This window comes from Oncorhynchus mykiss, chromosome 29 (assembly GCF_057628025.1).
Source record: "Oncorhynchus mykiss isolate SJ-2025 chromosome 29, ASM5762802v1, whole genome shotgun sequence".
In the NCBI taxonomy this organism is placed as follows: domain Eukaryota; kingdom Metazoa; phylum Chordata; class Actinopteri; order Salmoniformes; family Salmonidae; genus Oncorhynchus; species Oncorhynchus mykiss.
In genome coordinates, this window is record NC_143050.1 from 39,244,908 (window position 1) to 39,272,227 (window position 27,320).

The window sequence follows — 27,320 nt, forward strand, 5'->3', positions numbered from 1 at the left end:
ACAGACTGGAATATGTTCCGGGATTCATCCAATGGCATTGAGGAGTTTACCACATCAGTGACTGACTTCATTAATAAGTCCATCGATGACGTTGTCCCCACAGTGACCGTACGTACATATCCCAGGCAACATCCGCACTGAGCTAAAGACTAGAGCTGCTGCTTTCAAGGAGCAGGACACTAAACTGGACGCTTATAAGAAATCCCGCTACGCCCTCCGATGAACCATGAAACAGGCAAAGTTTCAATACAGGACTAAGATAGATGCTCGTCGGATGTGGCACTGAAATGTATTTTTTTTTCAATACATTTTGTAATCTTTAGATATAGTTTTTCACATTTCTAAGGCACTGGCTTGAAATGTAATTTCATGAGTAGTTTTGTTATAATTTTGGGTGTCATGTTGAATATTGATCCATAACTTTGGATAAGTAGGCCACAAAGCCTGTTAGAACGTATGTATCATTGGCTCAGTGACAGTGCTTTCTGTCAAAACTTTCTGGGTCATTGAGTTCCCTGATGATGACATGGAATTGTGGTTTGTGTCTGTGAATAAAGGTAGGCATTTTACTTTCTACTTGTTCCTGCATTTGAAAGGAAACAGCTCAGGTTCGATTCATCATTTCCTCCAGAAAAGTCAAAGCAATTCACATAATTGTTTCAAAGTGGGTCACTATAGCAACAGCCAGACTGTTGAGATCTAGAAGTCTGATAGCCATTGGAAAGTACTGTCTGTTCTGCCGTGTGTGTTTATGTGTGTGTATGTTATGTCTTTTGTTAGTTTTACCCTGTTAGGATTATTGCACTTTAGCTTATTTTGTTTCTGCTCGTTGTTCGTCTTGTTCATGTCTGTCCAAATTGATGTTGGGAGAGAAGGTTTGTTCTGGAATTTCGAGCGCCGTCTTATTTTGTTGTTAGTCACCCAGCAGTCAACCCTCGGCCCTCAGAAGGAGATCAGCAGCGAGAGAGACAGAGGAGGCAAGGGGGCCCCAGGGAACGGTGAGAAATGGAAAGAGAGAGAAAGAGAGAGACAGAGAGAGAGAGAGAGGTAGAGAGAGAGAGAGGGAGAGGTAGAGAGAAAGAGAGAGAGAGGTAGAGAGAGAGAGAGAGAACGAGAGAGAGAGGTAGAGAGAGAGAGAGAGAGAGAAAGAGAGAGAGAGGTAGAGAGAGAGAGAGAAAGAGAGAGAGAGAGAGAGGTAGAGAGAGAGAGAGAGAGGTAGAGAGAGAGAGAGAGAGAGGTAGAGAGAGAGAGAAAGAGAGAGAGAGAGAGAGTAAGTGAAAGAGAGACAGAAAGAAAGATAAGAGGGACTGAGAGAGTGGTAGACAAAGAGAAGCACGGAGAGAAAAGACAGAGCGAGAATCGAGAGGTAGAGGGAAGGGGGAGAGAGCATGGAGGAATAATAGTGAGGAGAGAAAGAAAAGAAAAGACGAGGGAATGACAAGTAAGGCCAGACGTCCTAAGAGGGAGCTACAGAAGGTGACAGCAGAAAGAGAGAGAGAGAGAGAGAGAGAGAATGCCTTCGTCTCTCAAGAGTGCCATTTCTTTGCAGCCAGTCTCACTGTAAACTGAGAGTTAAAGACTGAGCAGCAAGGCTGAGTCAGATTTTCCATCTTAGTCTGCTACTGAGGAGGGGAAGGAGGGGAGCAGAGGGGGAGGGGAGGAGAGGGGGGGGGGGGGGTCCCGGCAGACACTGATTTATCTCTCTCTGGTCTGAGACTCTGAGCCGCTCAGCGCTTGCTGTGGAGACGATGAAGTAAACCATCTGGTATTCCCTCTGCTAAAGCAATAAGGTCAGGGCTAAAGCCCCAGCAGAGTAGACCGAGAAGCACAGGCAAGCGCGCGTGCACACACACGCACACACACACACACACACACACACACACACACACACACACACATGTGGTGAACGAGCACACACATGCAGGCAGATGGGCACACACGCTCAAACACACTCCTCTAGCTGGAGCTACTCCTGGCTTTGTGTCATTGTGTCTACCTGTGTGCATTTTGAAGTGAACAAACAGCTGTTTTATGCACTGTATCTATAGACACAAATATTTATCATTGTGGTGTCCTGATATTTGTGTTTATACGTTTATGTTGTAATTAAGTATGGGTGCTACAGGAATATTTAGATTTGTTTACATTTAAGCAAGGCTGTGTTTATACAGATTGTTGCTGTCTACTGTTGTAAACTAACTGTTCTGCTTGGTTGGTCATTCTAAAGATACACTCAACTCAGTTCATGTCGAGTGTGCGAGTGTGTGTGAAGAGTGTGAACAAGAGTGTGTTTTTGTCTCTGTGTGAACTTGTGCGTGCGTGCGTGTGTGTGACTGGAGAATCTTTGTCTGCATTCCCTTCGTTCTTTATCTTGTCTGGTGTTTCCTGTTATTCAAAGTGTGATTGGGAGCTAGCTGGAGTTATTCCCTATAGGAATAAGTTCCCCCTTTACCATATTAATTCAGCCACTTACTTAGACCCCGTAATGGGTCTGCAACCACCCCTGATCACTGTCAAACGCTCCCTGAAACACTTCTGCGAGCAGGCCTTTTGAATCTACCTGACCGGGGTATCCTGGAATGACATTGACCTCATCCTGTCAGTAGATGATGCCTGGCTATTCTTTAAAAGTGCCTTCCTCACCATCTTAAATAAGCATGCCCCTCTCAAAAAATTTAGAACTAGGAATAGATATAGTCCTTGGTTCACGCCAGACCTGTCTGCCCTTGACCAGCACAAAAACATCCTGTGGCGTTCTGCATTAGCATCGAATAGCCCCCGTGATATGCAACTTTTCAGGGAAGTTAGGAACAAATATACACAGGCAGTTAGAAAAGCCAAGGCTAGCTTTTTCAAACAGAAATTTGCATCCTGTAGTACTAACTCCAAAAAGTTCTGGGACACTGTAAAGTCCATGGAGAATAAGAGCACCTCCTCCTAGCTGCCCACTGCTCTGAGGCTAGGAAACATTGTCACCACCGATAAATCCGCTATAATTGAGAATTTCAATAAGCATTTCTCTACGGCTGGCCATGCTTTCCACATCGCTACCCCTACCCCGGTTAACAGCCCGGCACCCTCCACAGCAACCCGCCAAAGCCCCCACCATTTCTCCTTTACCCAAATCCAGATAGCCGATGTTCTGAAAGAGCTGCAAAATCTGGACACCTACAAATCGGCCGGGCTAGACAATCTGGACCCTCTCTTTCTAAAATGATCTGCCGAAATGGTAACAACCCCTATTACTAGCCTGTTCAACCTCTCTTTCGTATCGTCTGAGATTCCCAAAGATTGGAAAGCTGCCGCGGTCACCCCCCTCTTCAAAGGAGGTGACACTCTAGACCCAAACTGCTACAGACCTATCCTACCTTGCCTTTCTAAGGTCTTTGAAAGCCAAGTTAACAAACAGATTACTGACCATTTCGAATCCCACCATACCTTCTCCGCTATGCAATCTGGTTTCAGAGCTGGTCATGGGTGCACCTCAGCCACGCTCAAGGTTCTAAACAACATCATAACCGCCATCGATAAGAGACATTACTGTGCAGCCGTATTCATCGACCTGGCCAAGGCTTTCGACTCTGTCAATCACAACATTCTTATTGGCAGACTCAACAGCCTTGGTTTCTCAAATGATTGCCTCGCCTGGTTTACCAACTACTTCTCTGATAGAGTTCAGTGTGTCAAATCGGAGGGCCTGTTGTCTGGACCTCTGACAGTCTCTATGGGTGTGCCACAAGGTTCAAATCTCGGGCCGACTCTCTTTTCTGTATACATCAATGATGTTGCTCTTGCTGCTGGTGATTCTCTGATCCACCTCTACGCAGACGACACCATTCTGTATACTTCTGGCCCCTCCTTGGAAACGGTGTCAACTAACCTCCAGACGAGCTTCAATGCCATACAACTCTCCTTCCGTGGCCTCCAACTGCTCTTAAACGCAAATAAAACTAAATGCATGCTTTTCAATCGATCGCTGCCCGCACCTGCTCGCCCGTCCAGCATCACTACTCTGGACGGCTCTGACTTAGAATATGTGGACAACTACAAATACCTAGGTGTCTGGTTAGACTGTAAACTCTCCTTCCAGACTCACATTAAGCATCTCCAATCCAAAATTAAATCTAGAATCGGCTTCCTATATCGCAACAAAGCATTCTTCACTCATGCTGCTAAATATACCCTCGTAAAACTGACCATCCTACCGATCCTCGACTTCGGTGATGTCATCTATAAAATAGTCTCCAACACTCTACTCAACAAACTGGATGCAGTCTATCACAGTGCCATCCGTTTTGTCACCAAAGCCCCATACACTACCCACCATTGCGACCTGTACGCTCTCGTTGGTTGGCCCTCGCTTCATACTCGTCGCCAAGCACACTGGCTTCAGGTTATCTACATGTCTCTGCTAGGTAAAGCCACGCCTTATCTCAGCTCACTGGTCACCATAGCAGCACCCACTCGTAGCACACGCTCCAGCAGGTATATCTCACTGGTCACCCCCAAAGCCAATTTCTCCTTTGGTCGTCTTTCCTTCCAGTTCTCTGCTGCCCATGACTGGAACGAATTGCAAAAATCTCTGAAGCTGGAGACTCACATCTCCCTCACTAGCTGTAAGTACCAGCTGTCAGAGCAGTTTACAGATCACTGCACCTGTACTTAGCCTATCTGTAAACAGCCCATCTATCTACCTACCTCATCCCCATGCTGGTATTTATTTATTTATTTTGCTCCTTTGCACCCCAGTATCTCTACCTGCACATTCATCTTCTGCCGATCTACCATTCCAGTGTTTAATTGCTATATTGTAATTACTTCGCCACCATGGCCTATTTATTTCCTTAACTTACCTCATTTGCACTCACTGTACATAGTCTTTTTGTTTTCTTTTTTTCTACTGTATTATTGACTGTATGTTTTGTTTATTCCATGTGTAACTCTGTGTTGTTGTATCTGTCAAATTGCTACGCTTTATCTTGGCCAGGTCACAGTTGCAAATGAGAACTTGTTCTCAACTAGCCTACATGGTTAAATAAAGGTGAAATTCTGGTCAATATAATGAATAGTCAGTCTGTGGTCACAGACGATAACTGAAATGTGTTAGTCACACATGATATCTCAATTGGCCCAATGGGGGTGGGAACCTCCATCATTCGTGGGGGATGACATGTTTACCGTTGCCTTGTTTATGTTATGCGTGTTTCTGTTTCATGTTAAAATTGTTTTGGTGAGCGTGTGCGATGTGCGTGTGGGTGTGTGTGTGTGTGTGAGCAAGAGAGAGAGAGAGAGAGACAGAAACATTGAATTGAAACAAAGAAACAGAGACAGAAAGCGAGGGAGAGGGTAGCTAACACAACAGGGATCGGTTCAGAGGTACGCAAATGGTCAGTCAAATTAGGTAGACTGCTGTAATGCACAATGGGTTCAATGTAGCTGACGTTAGTGTGTGTGAGCAGGGGTGAGAGAGTGTGAGCCTGTCATTGGGTCTATGTGGTGGGCCGTAATGGGTGTAATGTAGCTGAGATTAGTGTGTGTGTGCACATGCGCGCACGTGTGTGTGTGAGTGTAAGCTTGAGTGTATGCGGGCGTATGTGCGTGCGTGTGTGTCCTGTCAGTGTGTCTATGTAGACGGCTGTGATGGGTGTTATGTTGTGGATGTAATGACCGCAGGCTAATCTTAGGCGCGAGTCATATGATTACCAAGCCAACACCCTCAGGTCACTGCTGATCACTACCTGTCAGTCGGGAGGGCAGCTGAGTGTTTTTTTTTAATGCTTGTGTGTGTGTGTGTTTGCGCACGTGTGTGTTTTTGCATGTTTGTGCGTGTGTGTCTGTGTTTTGAGGGTTAATTAAACACGAGTCAAAATATCCTGATGTACTATGTGTCACATCAGTCCTTTCCCCTTATAAGGCTCAGTGTCTAGATCTACATGTCTAGATCTACACTACTGGCATCCGTCCCAGTTGGGTAACAGTTTGATGAGAGTTGGATAGGAGTTGATATCCAAATAGCCCCCACCCACCCGCCCGCCGTCCTTCCCCATCTAGGATGCTGCGCTGTAGGAGGGGGAAGTTCAGTTTCCCACTCTGCCCTGGTTGTTTTCGCTGCCCTGGTTTCTAGGCGACGGGCAGACAGACGGACAGACAGGCGGGTGGATGGAGGGTCAGACACAGAGACAGACTCCACGCTGCTGCTAATTGCTCTTTGTCCTCAGTGCGAGGTCAAGCATGTGCCTCACTGCCTGCAGCCTGGTTCAACCAGCCTGCAGGAGAAGGGAGGGGAGAACGTGGCTTCGTCCTATGTGGTACCCTATTCCCTATTTAGTGCACTACTTTTGAGCAGTAGGGCCATCTGGTCAAAAGTAGTGCACTATTTAGGGAACAGGGTGCCATTTGGGACGTTACCCGTGCAAAAAAGAAGAATGTTAATCCTGATTCCCGCTCTGTAGAGAACTCACCCTGATTTACTGGACCTGTTGCCTGCTGCCTGGCCTGCTCCCCCAGCAGGGAATGAGACGGTCCACATTGAATGGACTAGAGTCACTCTGAATGGACGTTGGTGTGTGTGTGGTGGGGGGTCGTTGCATGTGTGTGTGTGTGTCTGTGTGTTTGTGTGTGTGAGGAGATGTGGTGAAACGAGGAGCGCCCAGCAGAAATCAGAGAAAGAAAGAAACAGAGAAACAAAGAGATCAAGGAAGGGAGGCCAAGAGAAGGAGGGAGAGAGCGAGGGAGCCGAGAAGGGTTGTCAACCACACCAAGCCCTCTTCCCTCTTCTCAGTGAACAGTATGAAGAAATGTGATGTTTTATTTCTCTCATGTTAATTCATTTTCACTTGCAGTTATTTGATGAGTTAATTATCCCTTGCAGTGCTGCTAGGGTACCTCCCTAAGCCAGTCCATGTCTGGCAAAACAGATCTATCAAAATGTCCAACAAAAATGGTCTCTTCACACACGCTACTTATACAGGACCAGGAAGGGTTTCTTTGAAGTGACTAATAAGAGAGTGTGAGTAGATGGACAGACAGCACCCAGCAACGAGTTCAATATCAGCCTTTGGGAACTGAAGACACAGTAAAAGGACAGGGGGAGAGGAGGAGAGAGGGAGAGGGAAGAAAGGGGGAGATAGGGGGGAAGAGAGGAGAAAGGGAGAGAGGGTAGTTGCCTCAGTCACATCCCTCTGATATGGTACTGCCTCTTCAACAGATGGTGCTGTACCACAAGGGTCTGATCAGGAGTCTCTGAGGTTTTCTACTAATTCCATTCAAGTAGGTTTTTTCTCTCCTGTAAGCTCAATGCGCACATTGCACAGTATCTGTAGAGATAAATCCGATCAAGCCTGAACTGTGTGATGTCGTAGGGAGTTGTAGTTTCCAACACGCCAATATTCTACATAGTTTAGCGCAGAAAACGTGTTAATTAACTACAACATTTGACCGGCCGGTCTGTGTGTTTCTTTTACACCTGCTATGTTAGGTTAGTGTAGGGCAGACACGGAGAGAGAGGAGACAGAGGAATGCGTAATTTGAGCGCTATAGAGAGCAGTTGCTTCATAGGTATCTTTACCAGAAAATACATGCTCTTAAGTCATGCGTCAAACTCATTCCACGGAGGGCCGAGTGTCTGTGGGTTTTCGCTCCACCCTTGTACTTGATTGATGAATTAAGGTCACTAGTAAGGAACTCCCCTCACCTAGTTGTCTAGGTCTTAATTGAAAGGAAAAAGCAAAAACCTGCAGACACTGAGCTCTCCTTGGAATGAGTTAGACACCTCTGAAGTGATTGATAGTTTGTTATTTAGCAGTCATAAAAGTATACCTTATTCACTTTGAAGAACTACTAAAATAGTGATTTAGTCAGACAGCATAGGCGGCAGCTCTATGGAGATGAGATGATGACTTGAAATGAAATAATAAAGTCACCAAATTAAACCAATGTAATATACCGGTACACAACAACTGAAATAGTTCATTAAAGTAAAGTAATGTGAATACATGATTGTTAATAAGTGATAAGCAGTAATGGGCAATCACTACCATCGTGGGACTTTCATTCATTGTTTTATTCTGTGTCGTTACAGCACTCAACCCACATAATGCATAGAGCATTTAATGTAAAAATAAATGAATAAATTAAATCGGAATCAAACCAACCTCCAAAAGCAATAAGCGCTCAGCGCTACCATGTGAAACAGTCAGGCTCTTGTTTTGATCTGTGATGACCGTGAGGAAAGGGCAGTTGAATTGGACTATGACTGTAAGGCTACAGGTGTGTGTCACCTGGACCCTTACAGTCATAGTGTGTCAGTTAGCTCTTTTCCCTGCTGTGTTCCAGACTGCCCTACTCTGTGGTGTTTCTTTGTGGCAACTATAGCCATGACCCAGTGGTCGGTTTGATGGTTGCAAAGACATTCTGCATCCAACTTTCTGTGGTTGTGATGGTGGTGACAGAGCATTATTACATTCTCAATTCACCTCATTTGTTTAAGAGCATATTGAATAATGACAGCTCTATCGAGTTCTTTGGTCGCAGAGTAAGACATCCCTGGACCCTGCCCGGCCCCAGTCAATTTCACACACAAACAGCACCTCTCTCTCTCGCCTCTCTGGGAGGTGTATGCTGCGGTCAGCCTGTGTTTACCAAGGGAAACGCTCTGGCCCTAGCTTCAGTTGGGGGTCCATCGTGTTGCTCCCTCGAGCGAGCCGTCACCTAAGTAGACAAACACTTCAGCTTAATGAGGTGTGATTGACAGCCATAGCTGTGTGCTGGGTGTAGTTTACTGCTACCTCAGGAGGGTCGGAGGAAGGTGAGGCAAGCGTGACCGGAGTTTGGGTGTGTGTGTGGTTGCCGAACTTGAGTTTTTTCCACTGTGGTTGAATTGGCCTAAACACACATCTTGCACACAGAAAACATGTGCACACACGTATGGGACAGATGTGAGGAAAAACGTCCATCCGTTTCATTTAAAGTCATACAGGTTAAGCTATTTTTAGCCATTGCTTGTCGTCAATTAGATCAACGAGAACCGATTCCTCAATGTGCACCACATTCCAGATATGACACGTTGTCTCGTTCACATCCTGTGTACAAGACACAGGTTTGACTGATCAGACCCAGGCAGCAGCAGGGCACATTACATGTTTTACCTTACCAGCTGTTTTAGCAGACAGTGCTTGTGTCAGTGGAACTAACATTTCTGCCTACTGAAAAAAACATGTTTCTGTATGTAGGGTTTTTACTCTCTGGACAGAAGGAGATGTTAAGTCACCCACCTTCCCTTTCCCTCCTGTCCAGTAAGCAGCTAATTGCCCCTCTCCCCCTCCCAGTAGTGGTAGGAGGGTAGGACACCCCATCCTGCCTTACCACAATGTAATGATGAGAATACCTCTATCACAGGGACTCATCGGGGCATCAGAGCAAGGCAGAAAATAACCATCAGGAAGGAGAGGAAATTAAGAAAAGACGAGGAGAGATTTGTGAAAGGAGTAGACGGCTGGATAGAGGGAGAGGAAAAGGGGAGATTACGGGTGGAGGGGAAAGAGAGAGGGTATCCTGATAACCATGGCTTCCTCCCCAAAAGCTGCTGATTTGTATCGGATTAGTTTGTGTCAGAGAGGATTAGCAAAACCAACAGGCCTCCGCAGGGGTCATGACATGGTTAGCGTCGGCTGGCTGATTGCGACCAAACTTCTTCCTCCCCTTCCTCCTCGTTTTCATCTACAAGCACTGCTCGATGACTTACGCAACAATGTCTTCTTTTACATCATGACTATAGTTCACATGATATGCCACAGCTATGTTGGGTAGGCTAAATCTGAAATGATACCCTGTCTTCAAATTAGGGCTGCGACCATACCAGTATCGCAATATTTATTTCCCATGGCAAAAATTTGAACACGAAGCAGACCAAACTGTCCTTTAAAAATCTGATGTCAGTAAAATATTGTGTGCTACAGCTTGGAGAATAAATTAATGGGACTCTGGATGACACTATATTGATGTTTGTTTCCAACATAAGATCTGTTTTCCTGAACAAGTTTTACGTTTTCTTTCCTTGCCGTGATACACCGGGTTAGCTGACAACCTCACGAAAACGATGCGCAATGCTTCAGTGGGGCGGAAGTCTCTGTTGTTGTTGTGATACTGGATGGCCAGGAAGCTAGCAACTATGACAATGAGCTGCCGTGTGGGGAATCGTCGGTGGCTCGTTTCAGCTAGTTCTATCTTGTTCTTGATAGCATGTCTTGTTTTTGAGTTGTTGTGACTGATGTCACGTCTATGGTAATATGGCTACAATTCACTAGCTAGGTAACCAACAACTGTAGCAATGCATTTGAGAAACAAGTGCTCATTCCGCAAGTGTATTTAGATTTTGAATAAACACTGGAGACTAAATATGTTTGACATGTTGTCAACAATCTAAGCCAACCCAGTCTGTTTTGCCCCATAGTTGCCCCATAGTCTATACTAACGAGTATCGTGATACTGGCATCATCCCCGCCCCATTTTCTATATAGCCTACATGACTTTTGATCAGAGCCCTATGTGACTCGTGGTGCCCTATACTGTAGGGAATAGGGTGTCATTTCAGACATTATTTAATGACTTAGACTTATATGCTACGGTACCATAGTGCTACTACTGAGGTAGTCCGATGGCTAGTTGGTCTCTCCAATGGAGCCAGTCACACTTTTTCTCTAAAGTAATTGCAGTCATCAGCTAATTGCTGCTGTCAGTGTGAAATGTTGTGACTGTTTGCTAAGTATAGAGCTGTTAGCTAACTGCAGCTAATCCCCCAATTGCTAATGAAAGCTTGTACTAGCTCTTTGCTCATTGTAGTTATTTACTCTGTAGAGTAGACACACTCCTGCCTTTAAAATTGAGTGAAAGGAGAGCCAACAACCCCCCACAATATTTTCAACCTCGACCCTGCCTAGCTAAGCCTAACAGACAGACACGTGCTTCTAAGTTCAGGAGGGGTAGATATAACCATGTTAAATGGCTATGGCTTCTGGAACTGCAGAGTGGAGTTGGACGGGACCTTTAATAAGTATATCGGTTATTTATTGATTTGGTATCTTGTAGGGCTGGGACGATAACCAGTATACCGATACTCGTTAGTTACGTGGCAAGGAAACCAAACGCAAAGCGAATTTACCTCCTTTAAGGGAAACAGCCCTAATGTCAGAAACAAACATCATTATGTTGTCATCCAGAGTAACATTTATTTATTTTCCAAGCTGTAGAACATCATATTTTTTTTACAAACAGCAGGTTTTTAAAGGACCAAAGAGTTTGGCCTGCTTTGTTTTCTCTGTATTGTCCCAGATAGTATCTTGTAATTGGAGACTATAGACAACCCTATGAAGTTGTAGTGCCGATGCTGGGCTAGAGGAACCTATAGCTATCCTAGCTCAGTTGTGGTAACAGTGTGTGTGTGTGTGTGTGTGTGTGGGGGGGGGGGGGTTGAGCGGAGCGTCAGCAAGTCAACTAAAGTTGAACTCTTTGACTACCATATTCACATGACGCCTAGCAGCAGGAAGTGTGTTGGATTATGTCCTTATATGGATGTGGGGAGCCCTGGATCGGCAGTGGGGTCAGTCTGGATGAATGGTGGCTGTCTGAGGACTTAACAGAGACAGGGAGGAGAGAGGAATGGAGGATATGGCTAGAAGACAAACGACAGACTAAGACACCCGACATTCACCAGACACTAATTACTGTAAAACACGCTGGCATAACGTTGGCTAGAAGAAAGTATAGCCATCATAGTGTCACTCAGTGGATTTGAATGTATTCTGCGTACCTCCTACTACAAGGTCCTAAGTGATTTGATGGAGCTAGCTTATACAGAAGTTCCTACCTCAAGGTTACCCTATACCTAACACAAGGTTCCTAAGTGATTTGATGGAGCTAGCTTATACAGAAGTTCCTACCTCAAGGTTACCCTATACCTAACACAAGGTTCCTAAGTGATTTGATGGAGCTAGCTTATACAGAAGTTCCTACCTCAAGGTTACCCTATACCTAACCCAAGGTTCCTAAGTGATTTGATGGAGCTAGCTTATACAGAAGTTCCTACCTCAAGGTTACCCTATACCTAACACAAGGTCCTAAGTGATTTTTGGGTGTTTAACTAAAGCCTGTTGTTACTATGAGAGCTCAGTGGGTTTGAGTGTTTTCAGACGGTAATTTTTGTTCACATCAAGTTAGACTTGAGGGTTATAGACAGACGCCACTGTGTTCAGCCACTGTGTAATCAGGAGAGAGAGGGATGCCCTGAAGATATTGAGTTAGGAGGGGTTTCATGATGATGAACGGAGGAACGTCTAGGAGTGTGTGAGTGGTCAGATTGACATATTTTGTTATGTTTCAGACAACTTTCTACTCTATGTTTCACGTTTTTTTCACTTATAGAAAGAGACTATGCATTGGTGTGTGCCCGCACATGTGTAAACTATGTGAGTGAGTGCATGTGTGTCTATGTGTGTGACAGTTCTGTCTTGATGTGATGCCCAGTGGCCCTAGCAATCTCTCAGTGTTCTTCTGTGGTGGCTGTCGTGAGGTTTCATCCCGCTCCACCTCCGCCCATATCGGCCTCCTCCCATGGGCCTTGTGGCTGTGGGTTTCCCGGGAGACCGACGGGCTCTGGGCTGTTGGCAGGTTGAAGATAAACAGTGTGGTGGTATGGGATTGACAGGGAGTAGTATGAGAATGGCAGGCAGCATTCCCAAATTGCCCTAGAGAAAAGGTAGAGCAGGTTCATGCGTTCACAGAGTATTCTATTCTTGTAGATACAGTGTGTCCTCTGGAGACTCATGTGGATAGGATTTCAGAGGTATTGTCTCTCAAAATAGTTTTGTTTTACACATTTGTTTTGACTAGTGTTGATGTAAGTTTATGTTTCACTTCATTTTGACAGGGGGGAACTATCCGACTGTAGTAGAGGTCTTTTAGACGAGTTATCACATTTCAGTCAGTCAGAAATGCCAGTGATAGTCATTCTCTATCTGGCCTGGGTAATTCCAGTCCTCGCGGAGCCTGATTGGTGTCACACCTTTCCCCCATCCCTACCAAACACACCTGATTTAAACAAATTACATTTTTAACTGAAGATCATGATTAGTTGATTATTGGAGCCAGGTGTGTTAGCTGGGGCTGAGGCAAAAGTGTGACACTAATCAGCCCCCCCCCCCCCCCCCCCAGCTGATAGAGGAAACAAGGGAAGGGTTTGGATAATGAGGGAGAGAGACAACTTAAGAAAATTAACAACAATGACAAATGGTTTGATGAATAATGAAAAAAACCTAAGAAAAAATTGAGAAACCTATCCAACCCAAAACATAGAGACCCAGAAAACCTAAGCCTTCACTATGGTGAATCACTAAAACAATACAGAAATACACTACAGAAAAAGAAGGAACAGCATGTAAGAAATCAGTTCAATGTAATTGAAGAATCCATAGAATATAACCACTTTGGGAAAATTGGAAAACTCTAAACAAACAACAACACAAAGACATATCTATCCAAAATGGAGATGTATGGATAAACCACTTATCCAATCTTTTTGGCTCTATAACAAAGAACAAACAGAAAAAAACATATACACGATGAAATACAAATATTTGAATCAACTATTAAAGACTACCAGAACCCACTGGATTTTCCAATTACATTGAATGAACTACAGGACAAAATACAAACCCTCCAACCCAAAAAGGTCTGTGGGGTTGATGGTATCCTAAATGAAATATACAGACCACACATTCCAATTGTATTTACTTAAACTCTTTAACATCATCCTCAGCTCTGGCATCTTCCCTAATATTTGGAACCAAGGACTGATCACCCCAATCCACAAAAGTGGAGACAAATTTGACCCCAATAACTACCGGGGGATATGGGTCAACAGCAACCTTGGGAAAATCCTCTGCGTTATCATTAACAGCAGACTCGTACGTTTCCTCAGCGAAAACAATGCACTGAGCAAATGTCAAATGGGCTTTTTACCACATATTTACCCTGCACACCCTAATTGACAAACAAACAAACCATAACAAAGGCAAAGTCTTCACGTGCTTTGTTGATTTCAAAAAAGCTTTCGACTCAATTTGGCATGAGTGTCTGCTATACAAATTGATGGAAACTGGTGTTGGGGGAAAAAGATATCACATAAATTGGCAAGAAAGACACACATTTCTTTCCACAGGGCCGGGGTGTGAGACAGGGATGCAGCTTAAGCCCCACCCTCTTCAACATATATATCAACAAATTGGCGAGGGCACTAGAACAGTCTGCGGCACCCAGCCTCACCCTGATAGAATTTGAAGCCAAATGTCTACTGTTTGCTGATGATCTGGTGCTTCTGTCCCCAGACAAGGAGGGCCTACAGCAGCACCTAGATCTTCTGCACAGATTCTGTCAGACCTGGGCCCTGACAGTAAATGTCAGTAAGACAAAAATAATGGTGTTCCAAAAAAGGTCCAGTTGCCAGGACCACAAATATAAATTCCACAGGTAACTTCCACAAAGCTATGGACGATCTGAGAGACAAGGCAAGAAGGGCCTTCTATGCCATCAAAAGGAACATAAAATTCAACATATGAATTAGCATCTGGTAAAAAAAAATATTGAATCAGTTATAGAACCCTTGCATTTATGGTTGTGAGGTCTGGTCTTCACCAACCAAGAATTCACAAAATGGGACAAACACCAAATTGAGACTCTACATGCAGAATTCTACAAATATATTTACAAAGAAACCTGAGCAAACAGGATTGAAGATAATTACTTGACACATTGGAAAGAATTAACAAAAAAAATAGAGCAAACTAGAACGCTATTTGGCCCTAAACAGAGAGTACACAGTGGCAGAATACCTGACCACTGTGACTGACCCAAAATTAAGGACATTTTTGACTGTGTACAGACTCAGTGAGCATAGCCTTGCTATTGAGAAAGGCCGCCGAAGTCAGACCTGGCTCTCAAGAGAAGACAGACTATGTGCACACTGCCCACCAAATGAGGTGGAAACTGAGCTACCCTTCCTAACCTCCTGCCAAATGTATGACCATATTAGAGACACATATTTCCCTCAGATTACACAGACCCACAAAGAATTCGAAAACAAAATCCAATTTTGATAAACTCCCATATGTATTGGGTGAAATACCACAGTGTGCAATCACAGCAGCAAGTTTTGTGACCTTTTGCCGCAAGAAAAGGGCAACCAGTGAAGAAGAAACACCATTATTTATGTTGATTTATTTTCCCTTTTGTAATTTAACAATTTGCACATCATTACAACACTGTGTATATAGACATAATTCAACAATTGAAATGTATGTACTGTTTATTTCACGTTTGTTGATTATCTATTTCACATGCTTTGGCAATGTAACCCATATGTTTCCCATGCCAATAAAGCCCCTTAAATTGAAATTGAATTGAGAGACAGCAGGAGAGAGTTTTGGATAGGGAGAGAGTTGGATAGGGAATCACCACATAGTTCGCATTCTTTCATCTGACTCCATTCCCACTTATTTTCCTCTTCATGATCAGCACACACCCATATGAAAGAGCTCTCTCTCTCTCTCTCTCCTTCTGTGTTTATACCGTATGTATCAGTCTGCGTTTTGACCTACCGTGAGTGTCGTTAGGTGTGTTTACATGTATGTGTGTGGGATGATTGTTCGTGCTGCGTGTGATATGGGTCAGATGCCTGTCCAGATTCAGATATTGTAAGAGCTCACATTTTCAAAGCTTTCTGGAGCTAGCTGACAGTGATGCAATGATATCATCGGCGGTAGAGGATGTGGAAGTCATGAAGGAAATGATTCCCCCTACAGCTGTGGAGGGTGACGGTGATCGATGGTCATGTGTATCTGTAGTCTGTTTGAATCTGGAATTTTGTTAAGAGCTGGAGTAGTTTATTTTGATTGATCTGTACTGCATGTGAGAGCCCTGTGTAATGACCTCCAGATGGAGTCTGTTGTGGAGCTCCCTCCCTCCATTCTTTCCATCCTCTCTCAGATGGTTGGGGCTATTGAAAGCTCCGCTCTGAACAGACTGATTAAGTGTCTGTGGTCCTGTCTGACCGGACACCCGATCCTCCCTGTTTTTACCTGTGTGTGTGTGTGTGTGTGTGTGTGTGAATATTTGAAGAGAGCTTTTCTCAGCCTTGCTGGAGTGGGTTCATCAGAACACAATAACGCAAACACAGCGCCAGAGAATGCGTGCTTTTGTCTTTGTTTTGGTTCTTAAAACCTTGCAATGAACAGTTCCTTCTATTGTTTTACTACCTTCAAATCACCTCCATTTTGTATTGACCACCCTGCACCCCTCACTTAGACCCGATGTGGTCCCTTTATGGGCCCATCCCTTCTCCTGTCTCCAGACCTTCAGTGTGACTCTGCTCTGAGTAGTCCTGGGCCTATGCTCCATGCTCTGGGCAGCAGCCTTGAGGCAGAGACCATTGCAGCTTCAGTACGCTGTAAACTAATTATTTGTTCATTTCATTCTACCAAAATATTTAAGGAAGTATTTGAAGTGATTTCATTTACTAAACATTTGATCCGATTTCTCTGTACTTAATCATTTTAAGTTCTTGCAACAACTTGCCATGTGGCTTCGTTTTTAGATGATTGTGGGTAATTCAAAATTTTCTTACTTTATGATTATTTTACATAACGTTGTATGCATGTTTGAAGAAAGAAAAGTCGATTTCTATATTCGTATTAAGCAGCTTGTTGTAACCAAGAGGTGTAATGGCTCATGACGAAAGGCTATCGAACCCGTCAAGAACATTGATGTTCAATGATGAGACGACCCCTTCCCACCGCCACTATTCTTAATGACAGAGGCAAATGCAACATCCTGTAGCGCTTGCGGTTTGACCCCGTTACTGCTGGTGGACTGGGCACTGTGCTCAACAAAGTGGGTTCAAATTGGGAATGATCAAATACATTGCACAATGTTTAACATGAAACGCTTGTGGAACACTTTTATTTTGGGTTTACTAAATAATTGTGTTACTTCAACTCATATTGAATCATATTATCTCAAAATCCGTCACATTTTTATGGCTAGTATTAATTCCCTGGACTTTATTTGTGTAAATTCAAACGACTTGTTCAAGTTTTTTTTTACTCAATAGGACATCACATTTACTCAAGTAGATGAAACACCTAATTTCTTACAGTGTAGCATCTGTCCGACACAGCTGTTTGTTCTTGGCTTGTTGGGGTTATTTTGGCCAGCATGCGTAAGGTCACGGGTTCAACCAAAATGTCACACCCTGTCCTAACACAACCGTGCTGCTCCTGCTCCTGCACCTTTACTACCCCTGCAGTGCTCCGGAGGAAACCCCAAGGCCCTGCCTGAGAGTGTGCTAATTGCATGTTTTTGGGAAGGAAGCGGGAGACAGCTGGAGCTTTAGTGTGTGGTGGATGAATGGATGGAGAGATGGACTCTGTCATGGCTCTAGTGCGTCATTGCATCCACACAATTGGCATAGAAGTTGCCTTTATCCCTTATTCAAGTACAGATTTTTTAAACCCCCTAATGGTTAAGATTTGGAAATTGGGCACATGAATCTGATCCTAGATCTGTGGTTAGAGTGTAGGACACACTCTCACAGTTTAGGGTGTTCATATAACTGTCCCCCTGTCTCATCAGTGAGAGAATAGGGGTCAGAGGGGACTGGATAGAAAGAAGGCGTCTGGAGTGCACCTACTGTACTTTAAGCAGGTACCAGCTAATGGCTAGTGAAAGGAGGATCTGTTTATCTGTCTACAGCCTGAATAATTGGTTTACTTGGAATGGATACTGACAGTCTCTCCTGTTGTGGGGGGCTTTTAACGCTGTGGGTGGCATGGATTTGTGCTGTGGTATACTTTATTGTGATTATTGAGAGATGTGAGTCTGAATTTGAAATGAGTGTCTTTATATGAGTCCAACCTACAATCTGTCTCTCCCTCTTTCCCTCTGTAGTGGAGCCAGCGGACCTCTTGAAGATTTTAGATTTTCCCAGTTTACCTGACGGCGTTACGAAAACGACAGGTTTCTGCGCGCATAGGAAGTCAACAAAAGGAGCCGATGTGGCCTACAGAGTATCCAAAGAAGCCCAGCTCAGCGCCCCCACCAAACAACTGTACCCTGGTAAGTACCTGATTATGACCATTCACTAATTGGTTGATCTCCTTTGACCTTTGAACTGAAAAGATACCTGTTCCTTTCTTTCATGTCTTCCTCACTATCCCCTCCGATCGTCCCGTCCCTCTACTACCCCAATGTACAGATGACCTTGTTCACTGAAATATCATCTCATGCTTGTTAGTGGGATGCCAAAGATACTACCTAGCTAAGTTTGATCCTATTGGCTGCTCGTGGCCTCTCCTCTACTAAGTCTGTTCCTATTGGCTGCTCATGCCCTCTTCCCTACCTTTGGGCGTTGACTCAGATGAACTCGGTCCTAGTCAATAATAAAAAATAAAATAAAAACTACTTTAAAACACTGGTGTAATGTCTTAACCGTGGCTGGGGAGTCCCTGACTGCAGTAAGACTCCCAAAAGACCTGTCTCTTTTTCTCCCACCTGTGCCATTCCTCTCATCCCCTCACACGCCTCTGTTCCCCTTCCAACTAGCTACCCGTTTTATTGGCCGTTGCGTCATGATGACATGATAGTGTACAGCACTGCAGATTGGGTGGGCCAAATGTGAAGACTCACCTACCGCTATAGACCCCAACACACTCATAGACCCCACACACACACATAGATATCAAAAGTGGCGCCGCACTGGATGGCCGCTGTTATGCAAGCTCCGACCCAACTTTGCTGTCTTGTGATTATTGTGTCGTTTAATTTGAGTCTATTTTCAGGTAACGTATCAGCTATTATTTCTTCCAACCGCCAAGAACTCTTAAACATCAGATCGCCAGTTTATTACCCCAATTCGGGCTTCTACTTCGACTCATCTGCCCAGGGCTCTCTGTAATTCCAACCCAATTTTTCGGGCTTCCCAAGAGGAAACACTGGCGTTACAGAGGCAAGAGAGGGGGGGGGGGGATCCTGTTGAGATTAAGGCGAAGGGAAAACTGGCCACCTCTTCCCTCCATTCTACTGGCCCCTTGTGGACACTTAATAATAAGATGGATGACCTCCGATCGCGGATTCGCTACCAACTGGACTCTCGGAGCTGTCAGAGCTGGCAAGAAAGGCATTTCCCTGTACTTGTGCGTGCGACATTAAAACTTTCAACTTGAAACACGCACGCCATGCGTGTTTCAAGTCTCTCACCGCCACCTCTCCCACGATCCCTCTGTGCTTCATGCGCCATAATTCACTTCAGTAAGCCTCAGCTCTGGTGGAGTGTTTGGATTGAACTTTAGCCAAACTCTATAGACCTGTCAGGTTGTGGTTTTTTCAAGCCTGTTGGCCTTACAAGTCTCAAGTTTTAATGTCACGTGCGCAAGTACAGTGAAATGATTATGACTATTGTTGAGTGGCTGATATTTCTACTCCAACGGCCAAGATCAGCTCTGTATAACACCATACCTCAGAACCAGAGGAGGCTGGTGGTGGGGGAGGGGGGGGGGACTTATTGTAATGGCTGGAATGGAATAAATGGAACGGTATCAAACACATCAAACGTCTGGAAACCACATGTTTAACTTCATTCCTTTTATGCCATTCCAGCCATTACAATGAACCCGACCTCCTGTAGCTCCTCCCACCAGCCTCCTGTAGCTCCTCCCACCAGCCTCCTCAGCTCATAACACATGCAGACTCTCTCTCTCTCTCTCTCTCTCTCTCTCTCTCCCTCGATTTTTCTTTACAATCTTCCTCACGTCTGTTCCGTCTGTGCACATCTGCATTGAATAAAGACGGCTCTCGTTCTGTTTCTAATTCAGACACACGAAAAAAGAAAATAAGAAAATGGGGAAAAAAAGAAGAAGAGAGGGGCAGACCATCATAGAGGCATACTAATTCTTCCATTTTGGAAACCTCAAGCTCACATTCAGTGGGAATCATCCTCCAGTAAAAATGCCTAGGTCTGGAAGGGGTGGCAGGATGGAGAGAGAGGCAGAGGGGGACGGACAGAGGGGAGGGAGGAGCGGGTTCCACTCTTCCTTCCCTTCTATTGTGCTGACGTGGCTCTGGCTTACTGTTCTGTGGTCCACAGCAGCCCTCTCTTTCTCTATCCTTGCTTTCTCCCTCTCTTTCTCCCCTCTTTTTTTTATCTTTGTCTTATACCCTCTCTCTCTCTCTTTCACTGCTGCTTTTTCATTACTTTGTACTTTCTTTTAGTCTGTTTTATATTTTCTTTCTCTCACTCTGGTGCATCCTGGTTACTGTCGCTCAGAGAGATGTGCTAGCTAGCCAACATCTCTTCCTATTAGTCTGTTTTATATTTTCTTTCTCTCACTCTGGTGCATCCTGGTTACTGTCGCTCAGAGAGATGTGCTAGCTAGCCAACATCTCTTCCTATTGCATTCTGGGTTAGGCCGGCATATTTATTTATGTATGAAAGTTGTCAAACAGTGCAGAACCCTCAAACTGTGTCACCCAGACAGAAGCCCAATTTCTCTGGAATGTGTTATTGAAAATTCCCAAGCATTTCAAGTGGTTGACTGAAAGAGTTTTTAATGTCACGTGCACAAGTACAGTAAAGTGCGTTTCTTGCAAGCTCTAAACAAGTGTGTGTGTGTGTGGGAGAGGGGGATCGGATTCGGCAGTAGGGGGCAGAGAGAGAAAAACCTCAAATCCCAGTCTTGTGAGTTAAATTGACTGAAAATCCAGTTGGTTGACAGCCAAGTGTGTGAAGAATGTCTCCCTGATCACAGCATTTCTTTGAGCGGCCTAGAAGAGGCCTTGAGGAGGCTTGGCCAAGCGGATGTTTGATCCACATCAAGGGTTTTCCTAAAGGCTTAATCCAGAGCTGAGTTCAGACACAATGCTCTCCAAACAAGTTATGTTTACTTTGACATCAATATAGAGGCTAAAAGCTTTAACTTGGGCTTCTCTTCGGTTTACTTACAGCCTAATGAAATAGTCTCAAGCAACACTCTAGGAAGGACCAACCACAAACCTAACCCTTATATGAACTGTAACTCAGTAAAATTGTTGCGTGTTGCGTTTACCGAACAACATCGGAAGCATAGTAGAACCTTTGAAAAATACATTCCAGCCTCCCGGGTGGCGCAGTGGTCTAACGGCACTGCATCGCAGCGCAAGCTATGCCACCAGAGACTCTGCTCTGTCGCAGCCGGCCGCGACCGGGAGGTCCATGGGGCGAAGCACAATTGGCCTAGCGTCGTCCGGGTTAGGGAGGGTTTGGCTGGTAGGGATATCCTTGTCTCATCGCGCACCAGTGACTCTCGCGCACCAGCGACTCATCTTCAATGCCCTTGCTAATGGAAGGAGGTTTTCACTCAAAATCTCACGATACATGGCCCCATTCATTCTTTCCTTTACACGGATCAGTCGTCCTGGTCCCTTTGCAGAAAAACAGCCCCAAAGCATGATGTCTCCACCCCCATGCTTCACAGTAGGTATGGCGTTCTTTGGATGCAACTCAGCATTCTTTGTCCTCCAAACACGACGAGTTGAGTTTTAACCAAAAAGTTATATTTTGGTTTCATCTGACCATATGACATTCTCCCAATCTTCTTCTGGATCATCCAAATGCTCTCTAGCAAACTTCAGATGGGCCTGGCCATGTACTGGCTTAAGATGGGGGACACGTCTGGCACTGCAGGATTTTTAGTCCCTGGCGGCGTAGTGTGTTACTGATGGTAGGCTTTGTTACTTTGGTCCCAGCTCTCGGCAGGTCATTCACTAGGTCCCCCCGTGTTGTTCTGGGATTTTTTCCTCACCGTTCTTCTGATCATTTTGACCCCACGGGGTGAAATCTTGCGTGGAGCCCCAGATCGAGGGAGATTGTCAGTGGTCTTGTATGTCTTCCATTTCCTAATAATTGCTCCCACAGTTGATTTCTTCAAACCAAGCTGCTTACCTATTGCAGATTCAGCCTTCCCAGCCTGGTGCAGGTCTACAATTTTGTTTCTGGTGTCCTTTGACAGCTCTTTGGTCTTGGCCATAGTGGAGTTTGGAGTGTGACTGTTTGAGGTTGTGGACAGGTGTCTTTTATACTGATAACAAATTCAAACAGGTGTCATTAATACAGGTAACGAACGAGTGGAGGACAGAGGAGCCTCTTAAAGAAGAAGTTACAGGTCTGTGAGAGCCAGAAATCTTGCTTGTTTGTAGGTGACCAAATACTTATTTTCCACCATAATTTGCAAATAAATTCATAAAAAATCCTACAATGTGATTTTTTCCCCTCATTTTGTCTGTCATAGTTGAAGTGTACCTATGATGAAAATTACAGGCCTCTCTCATCTTTTTAAGTGGGAGAACTTGCACAATTCGTGGCTGACTAAATACTTTTTTGCCCCACTGTATGTATATGCTGTTCTATATCATCTACTGCATCTTGCCTATTTATATGTACATATTCTTACTCATCCTTTACATTTGTGTGTATAAGGTAGTCGTTGTGAATTTGTTAGATTACTTGTTAGATATTACTGCATTGTCGGAACTAGAAGCACCAGCATTTCGCTACACTCACACTAACATCTGCTAACCATGTGTATGTGACCAATAAAATTCGATTTGATTTGATTTATATATATATATATACAGTTGAAGTCGGAAGTTTACATTCACTTAGGTTGGAGTCATTAAAACTCATTTTTCAACCACTCCACAAATTTCTTGTAAACAAACTATAGTTTTGGCAAGTCGGTTAGGACATCTACTTTATGCATGACACAGGTAATTTTTCCAACAATTGTTTACAGACAGATTATTTCAGTTATAACTCACTGTATCACAGTTCAAGTGGGTCAGAAGGTTACGTACACTAAGTTGACTGTGCCTTTAAACAGGTTGGAAAATTCTAGAAAATGATGTCATGGCTTTAGAAGCTTCTGATTGACATAATTTGAGTCAATTGGAGGTGTACCTGTGGATGTTTTTCAAGAAATGCCTTCAAACTCAGTGCCTCTTTGCATGACATGGGAAAATCAAAAGAAACCAGTCAAGACCTCAGAAAAAATGGTAGATCTGTAGTCTGGTTCATCCTTGGGAGCAATTTCCAAACGCCTGAAGGTACCACATTCATCTGTACAAATAATAGTACGCAAGTATAAACACCATGGGACCACGCAGCTGTCATACCGCACAGGAAGAAGACGCGTTCTGTCTCCTAGAGATTAAAGTACTTTGGTGTGAAAAGTGCAAATCAATCCCAGAACAAGAGCAAATGACCTTGTGAAGATGCTGGAGGAAACCGGTACAAAAGCATCTATATTCACAGTAAAACGAGTCCTATATCAGTATAACCTGAAAAGCTGCTCAGCAAGGAAGAAGTCACTGCTCTAAAACCACCATAAAAAAATAGACTATAGTTTGCAACTGCACATGGGGACAAAGATCGTACTTTTTGGAGAAATGTCCTCTGGTCTGATGAAACAAAAGTATAACCTTTTGGCCATAATGACCATCGTTATGTTTGGAGTAAAAGGGGCGAGGCTTGCAAGCCAAAGAACACCATCCCAACCGTGAAGCACGGTGGTGGCAGCATCATGTTCTAGGGGTGCTTTGTTGCAGGAGGGACTGGTGCACTTCACAAAATAGATGGCACATACAGTAGATGGCATCATGAGGTAGGAAAATTATGTGGATGTATTGAAGCAACATCTCAAGACATCAGTCAGGAAGTTAAAGCTTGGTCGCAAACGGGTCTTCCAAATGGACAATGACCCCAAACATACTTCCAAAGTTGTGGCAAAATGGCTTAAGGACAACAAAGTCAAGGTATTGGAGTGGCCATCACAAGCCCTGACCTCAATCCTATTGAAAATTTGTGGGCAGAACTGAAAAAGTGTGTGCGAGTAGGAGGCCTACAAACCTGACTCAGTTACATCAGCTCTGTTAGGAGGAATGGGCCAAAATTCACCCAACTTATTGTGGGAAGCTTGTGGAAGGTTACCCGAAATGTTTCATTGAAGTCAAACAATTGAAAGGCAATGCTACAAAACACTAATTGAGTGTATGTAAACTTCTGACCCACTGGGAGTGTAATGAAAGACATCAAAGCTGAAATAAATCATTCTCTCTACTATTATTCTGACATTTCACATTCTTCAACTAAAGTGGTGATCCTAACTGACCTAAGACAGGAATTTTGCTAGTCAGAAATAGTGAAAAACTGAGTTTAAATGTATTTGGCTCAGGTGTATGTAAACTTCTGACTTCAACTGTGTGTGTGTGTATATATATATATATTATCTCTCTCTCTTTCATATATATATATATATCTTCCAAAAGGCAGGAGTGACATAATTTGGTCCAGTTCCTTCTCTTTATACTACTAAGCTTTGGCTTTGGCTCTAAGCCTGATTTATTGTGACTGTGACATCCTGCAACGTCACCCCAAACACCCGTGCGCACACACACACACACACACACACACACACACACACACACACACACACACACACACACGTGCACATGCTGACTGATCATTACAGATCATCCAAATCATGTAATCAACAACACCTTTTGATTAGGGAACATGTTGTCTCATACCCACATTTTACGATGGTGAGCTGTGAGCTGGAAAATAACGAGTGTAGACATGCTATAATTAAGTAAACACGTGGAAGAAGTGATTCATTATTAGCAGTCGGAGAGGCTGAAACAGAGAGCTTCTGTACTGTGGCGATTTCCCATCTTCTCATCGGGGGGATTGTAAATAGTCTGAAAGAACAGACCAACAGGACAGTTGGCTTTCTCAACATGTACATACCTCTACTGGTCAGACTACCAGTCATTTTCCCGAACGTTCCTGGATTCTTCAACATTTTGGTGATTAAAAGGTAATCTATGGCCACTTTGAATTCATGTGTACATTACAGTTTTGAAAACATGGTTTGTCCCCCCAAAAAGTGGTCTCTTGGCACGGCTTACCCCGGGGTATGGGGTAAGTTGAGCGGCTGGACAGGGTACACATTTCTGTACTGAATGAAATATTACCACTCCCATTTTTAATAACACGTTCATCTTTATTTCCCAAACACAATTCAACACAATCACAGTAGCTTTTGTGTGTGTTTTAATCATTTAAGCATCGTGTAAACACAGGCTTAATACCTAACAAACACTTTGTACTTTTTAAAACACTTTGAACATAGGCAGCGCCCTGTTGTCATCCTCATACCCCAGCGATAAGGCGTTGATCCCAGCGAAACACTTCAATTTGCGTAACTTGAACTTGCCATTGTTCCAACCGTTGTCTCAAATTACTGCATGGACATTGGTTAAACTTACCCCAAGGTCAACATTTTCACTATATTATCCCACACAGCTACAAGGATGCACTTTCATGCTAGTTTTATGCCCTCATACTGAAGCTTATAGAGTCCCCAACTGATGCATAGAACTATTTTTACATGATCTGCTTTGGTTTAGATACAAACATCTAACACAATAAATTAATTTATTGGTGAAAATACGTTTTCTTTTAATCTAACTTGCTTACCACTGTTTCCATGTGGTTTCTTTCTTCACAGACTCCATTAAATGGTGACCTTTACCTAAATATTTGGTCAAATGATACATTTTGTGTATGGTTTCCCTAGAAACAAGGGTGGCTCAACTTACCCCACTCTCCCCTAATATACCCTCACTTTGCAACCCTATCTGTAGGTGTCTCTCTCTCACACTCAGTAGGGTTAGCCAGAGTGAGCAATTGGCAACATCAGTGGGCTACAAACTTTAAGGAAAGAGTGATGTAGTCCAACCACCACTCCCACACAGTGACATTTATCGCACAGTGGCTGGCTATGTCTTGGGATCCCTGCACATGGTCGGGGCTGTAGTAGCTGGGTGGTCTCCTCTCAATTCTTCCCTCTCCTCTTTCTCTTCTTCTTCCTACCTTCTTCACTACTCACACTCCCCGGTTTGGAGGAGAAACAATGAGTAGCCCCCCACAACCAAAGAGAAAGCAGTGATAGCCGTTCGCCTTAAAGAGAAGATGCAATGGCTCATGGACAAGCTGAGGAAAGCCACGTCATGATTCCGCAACACTGATGTCAGTCTTTCTGTCTGTCTGACGAGAGTCCGATTGATTAATACGGATGTCCTACCTTTGCTTTTTAGAGGTGACTTGCTGCTCGTTACCGTCTAATCTTTCAACTCGACCGACCGACCGACCGACCGACCTACCTACTTCTCCTCTCTCTCTCTCTCTCTCTCTCTCTCTCTCTCTCTCTCTCTCTCTCTCTCTCTCTCTCTCTCTCTCTCTCTCTCTCTCTCTCTCTCTCTCTCTCTCTCTCTCTCTCTCTCTCTCTCTCTCTCTCTCTCTCTCTCTCTCACACACACACACACACACACACACACACACACACACACATCATCCTCTTCGATTATGTACATTCCCTTAGTGAATCCATGTGTAGTGTTGCTCGTTTCATGTTGAAGAGGGGTCTTTTGAAGCCAGTGCTGAAAGGTAGACTCATTATCTCACTTTTACAAGCTTACCTACCTGGACGCAGAGCACACTAACTGACAGCTGGCAGAGCTAATCACTGCCCAGGCTCCCTCATTCCGCCCCCTGGGTCTGAGCTTTGAGTGTTTTTTTAGAAGTGCTGTACGGTTTGGGGGAAGGGTGAAAAAACTGAGATGGAAAGGGGAATGAGTGCAGAGCAGATGTGTGGAGTTAAACACAGAGGTATGCCAGCACAGCGAAACCGGAGACACAGTGGCAAACCAAACTGATCTCCCCTCTTTAACCAGTAACTACTGAACACAGCTATTAGTTACAGCACTTATCCAGCTGATCTGTGCCAGTATGGCCTAATTATAATCAGGCTATGCACCAATTAAACTGTCCTAAGTGGAGGAATTGCTCAAATGTAATGTTATTTTACTGACATTTTACTGTTACTTATACATTTACTCTACTAATTACCCATCACACTGATTGTATGCTGAAACAGGATGTAAGTCATCCACAGCGCCTGATTGGCTGGTAGGGGTGTCTGGGAGTCATCTGATTTGCTGTTTGGGGAGGGGGGTCAGGGAGTAATCTCAGAGAGCTTCTGTCTTTGAGGTCTGGCATTCCCAGACTTTTCCAGATTTTTCCTGTCTGACGCTGTAGGTAGGTGGCGCTGCCAGGGTAAACCAGCCTGTTTGCCACCGGCTCCAGTACTGCGGCTGCTGCTACTTTTACCATTCCCACCACC

General features: G+C 44.2%; 1 protein-coding gene across 3 annotated transcripts in view; it reads left to right on the forward strand.

Annotated features, from left to right (window-relative positions):
• The window catches only part of LOC110509310 (collagen alpha-1(V) chain), a 124,661-nt gene that overhangs the window by 18,585 nt on the left and 78,756 nt on the right, over positions 1-27,320 (forward strand). For all 3 annotated transcript variants that reach the window (XM_036967664.2, XM_036967665.2, XM_036967666.2), the window contains exon 2: positions 17,995-18,162. In XM_036967664.2, the coding sequence (XP_036823559.2) occupies positions 17,995-18,162 (168 nt within the window). The remainder of the gene's footprint in view (positions 1-17,994; positions 18,163-27,320) is intronic.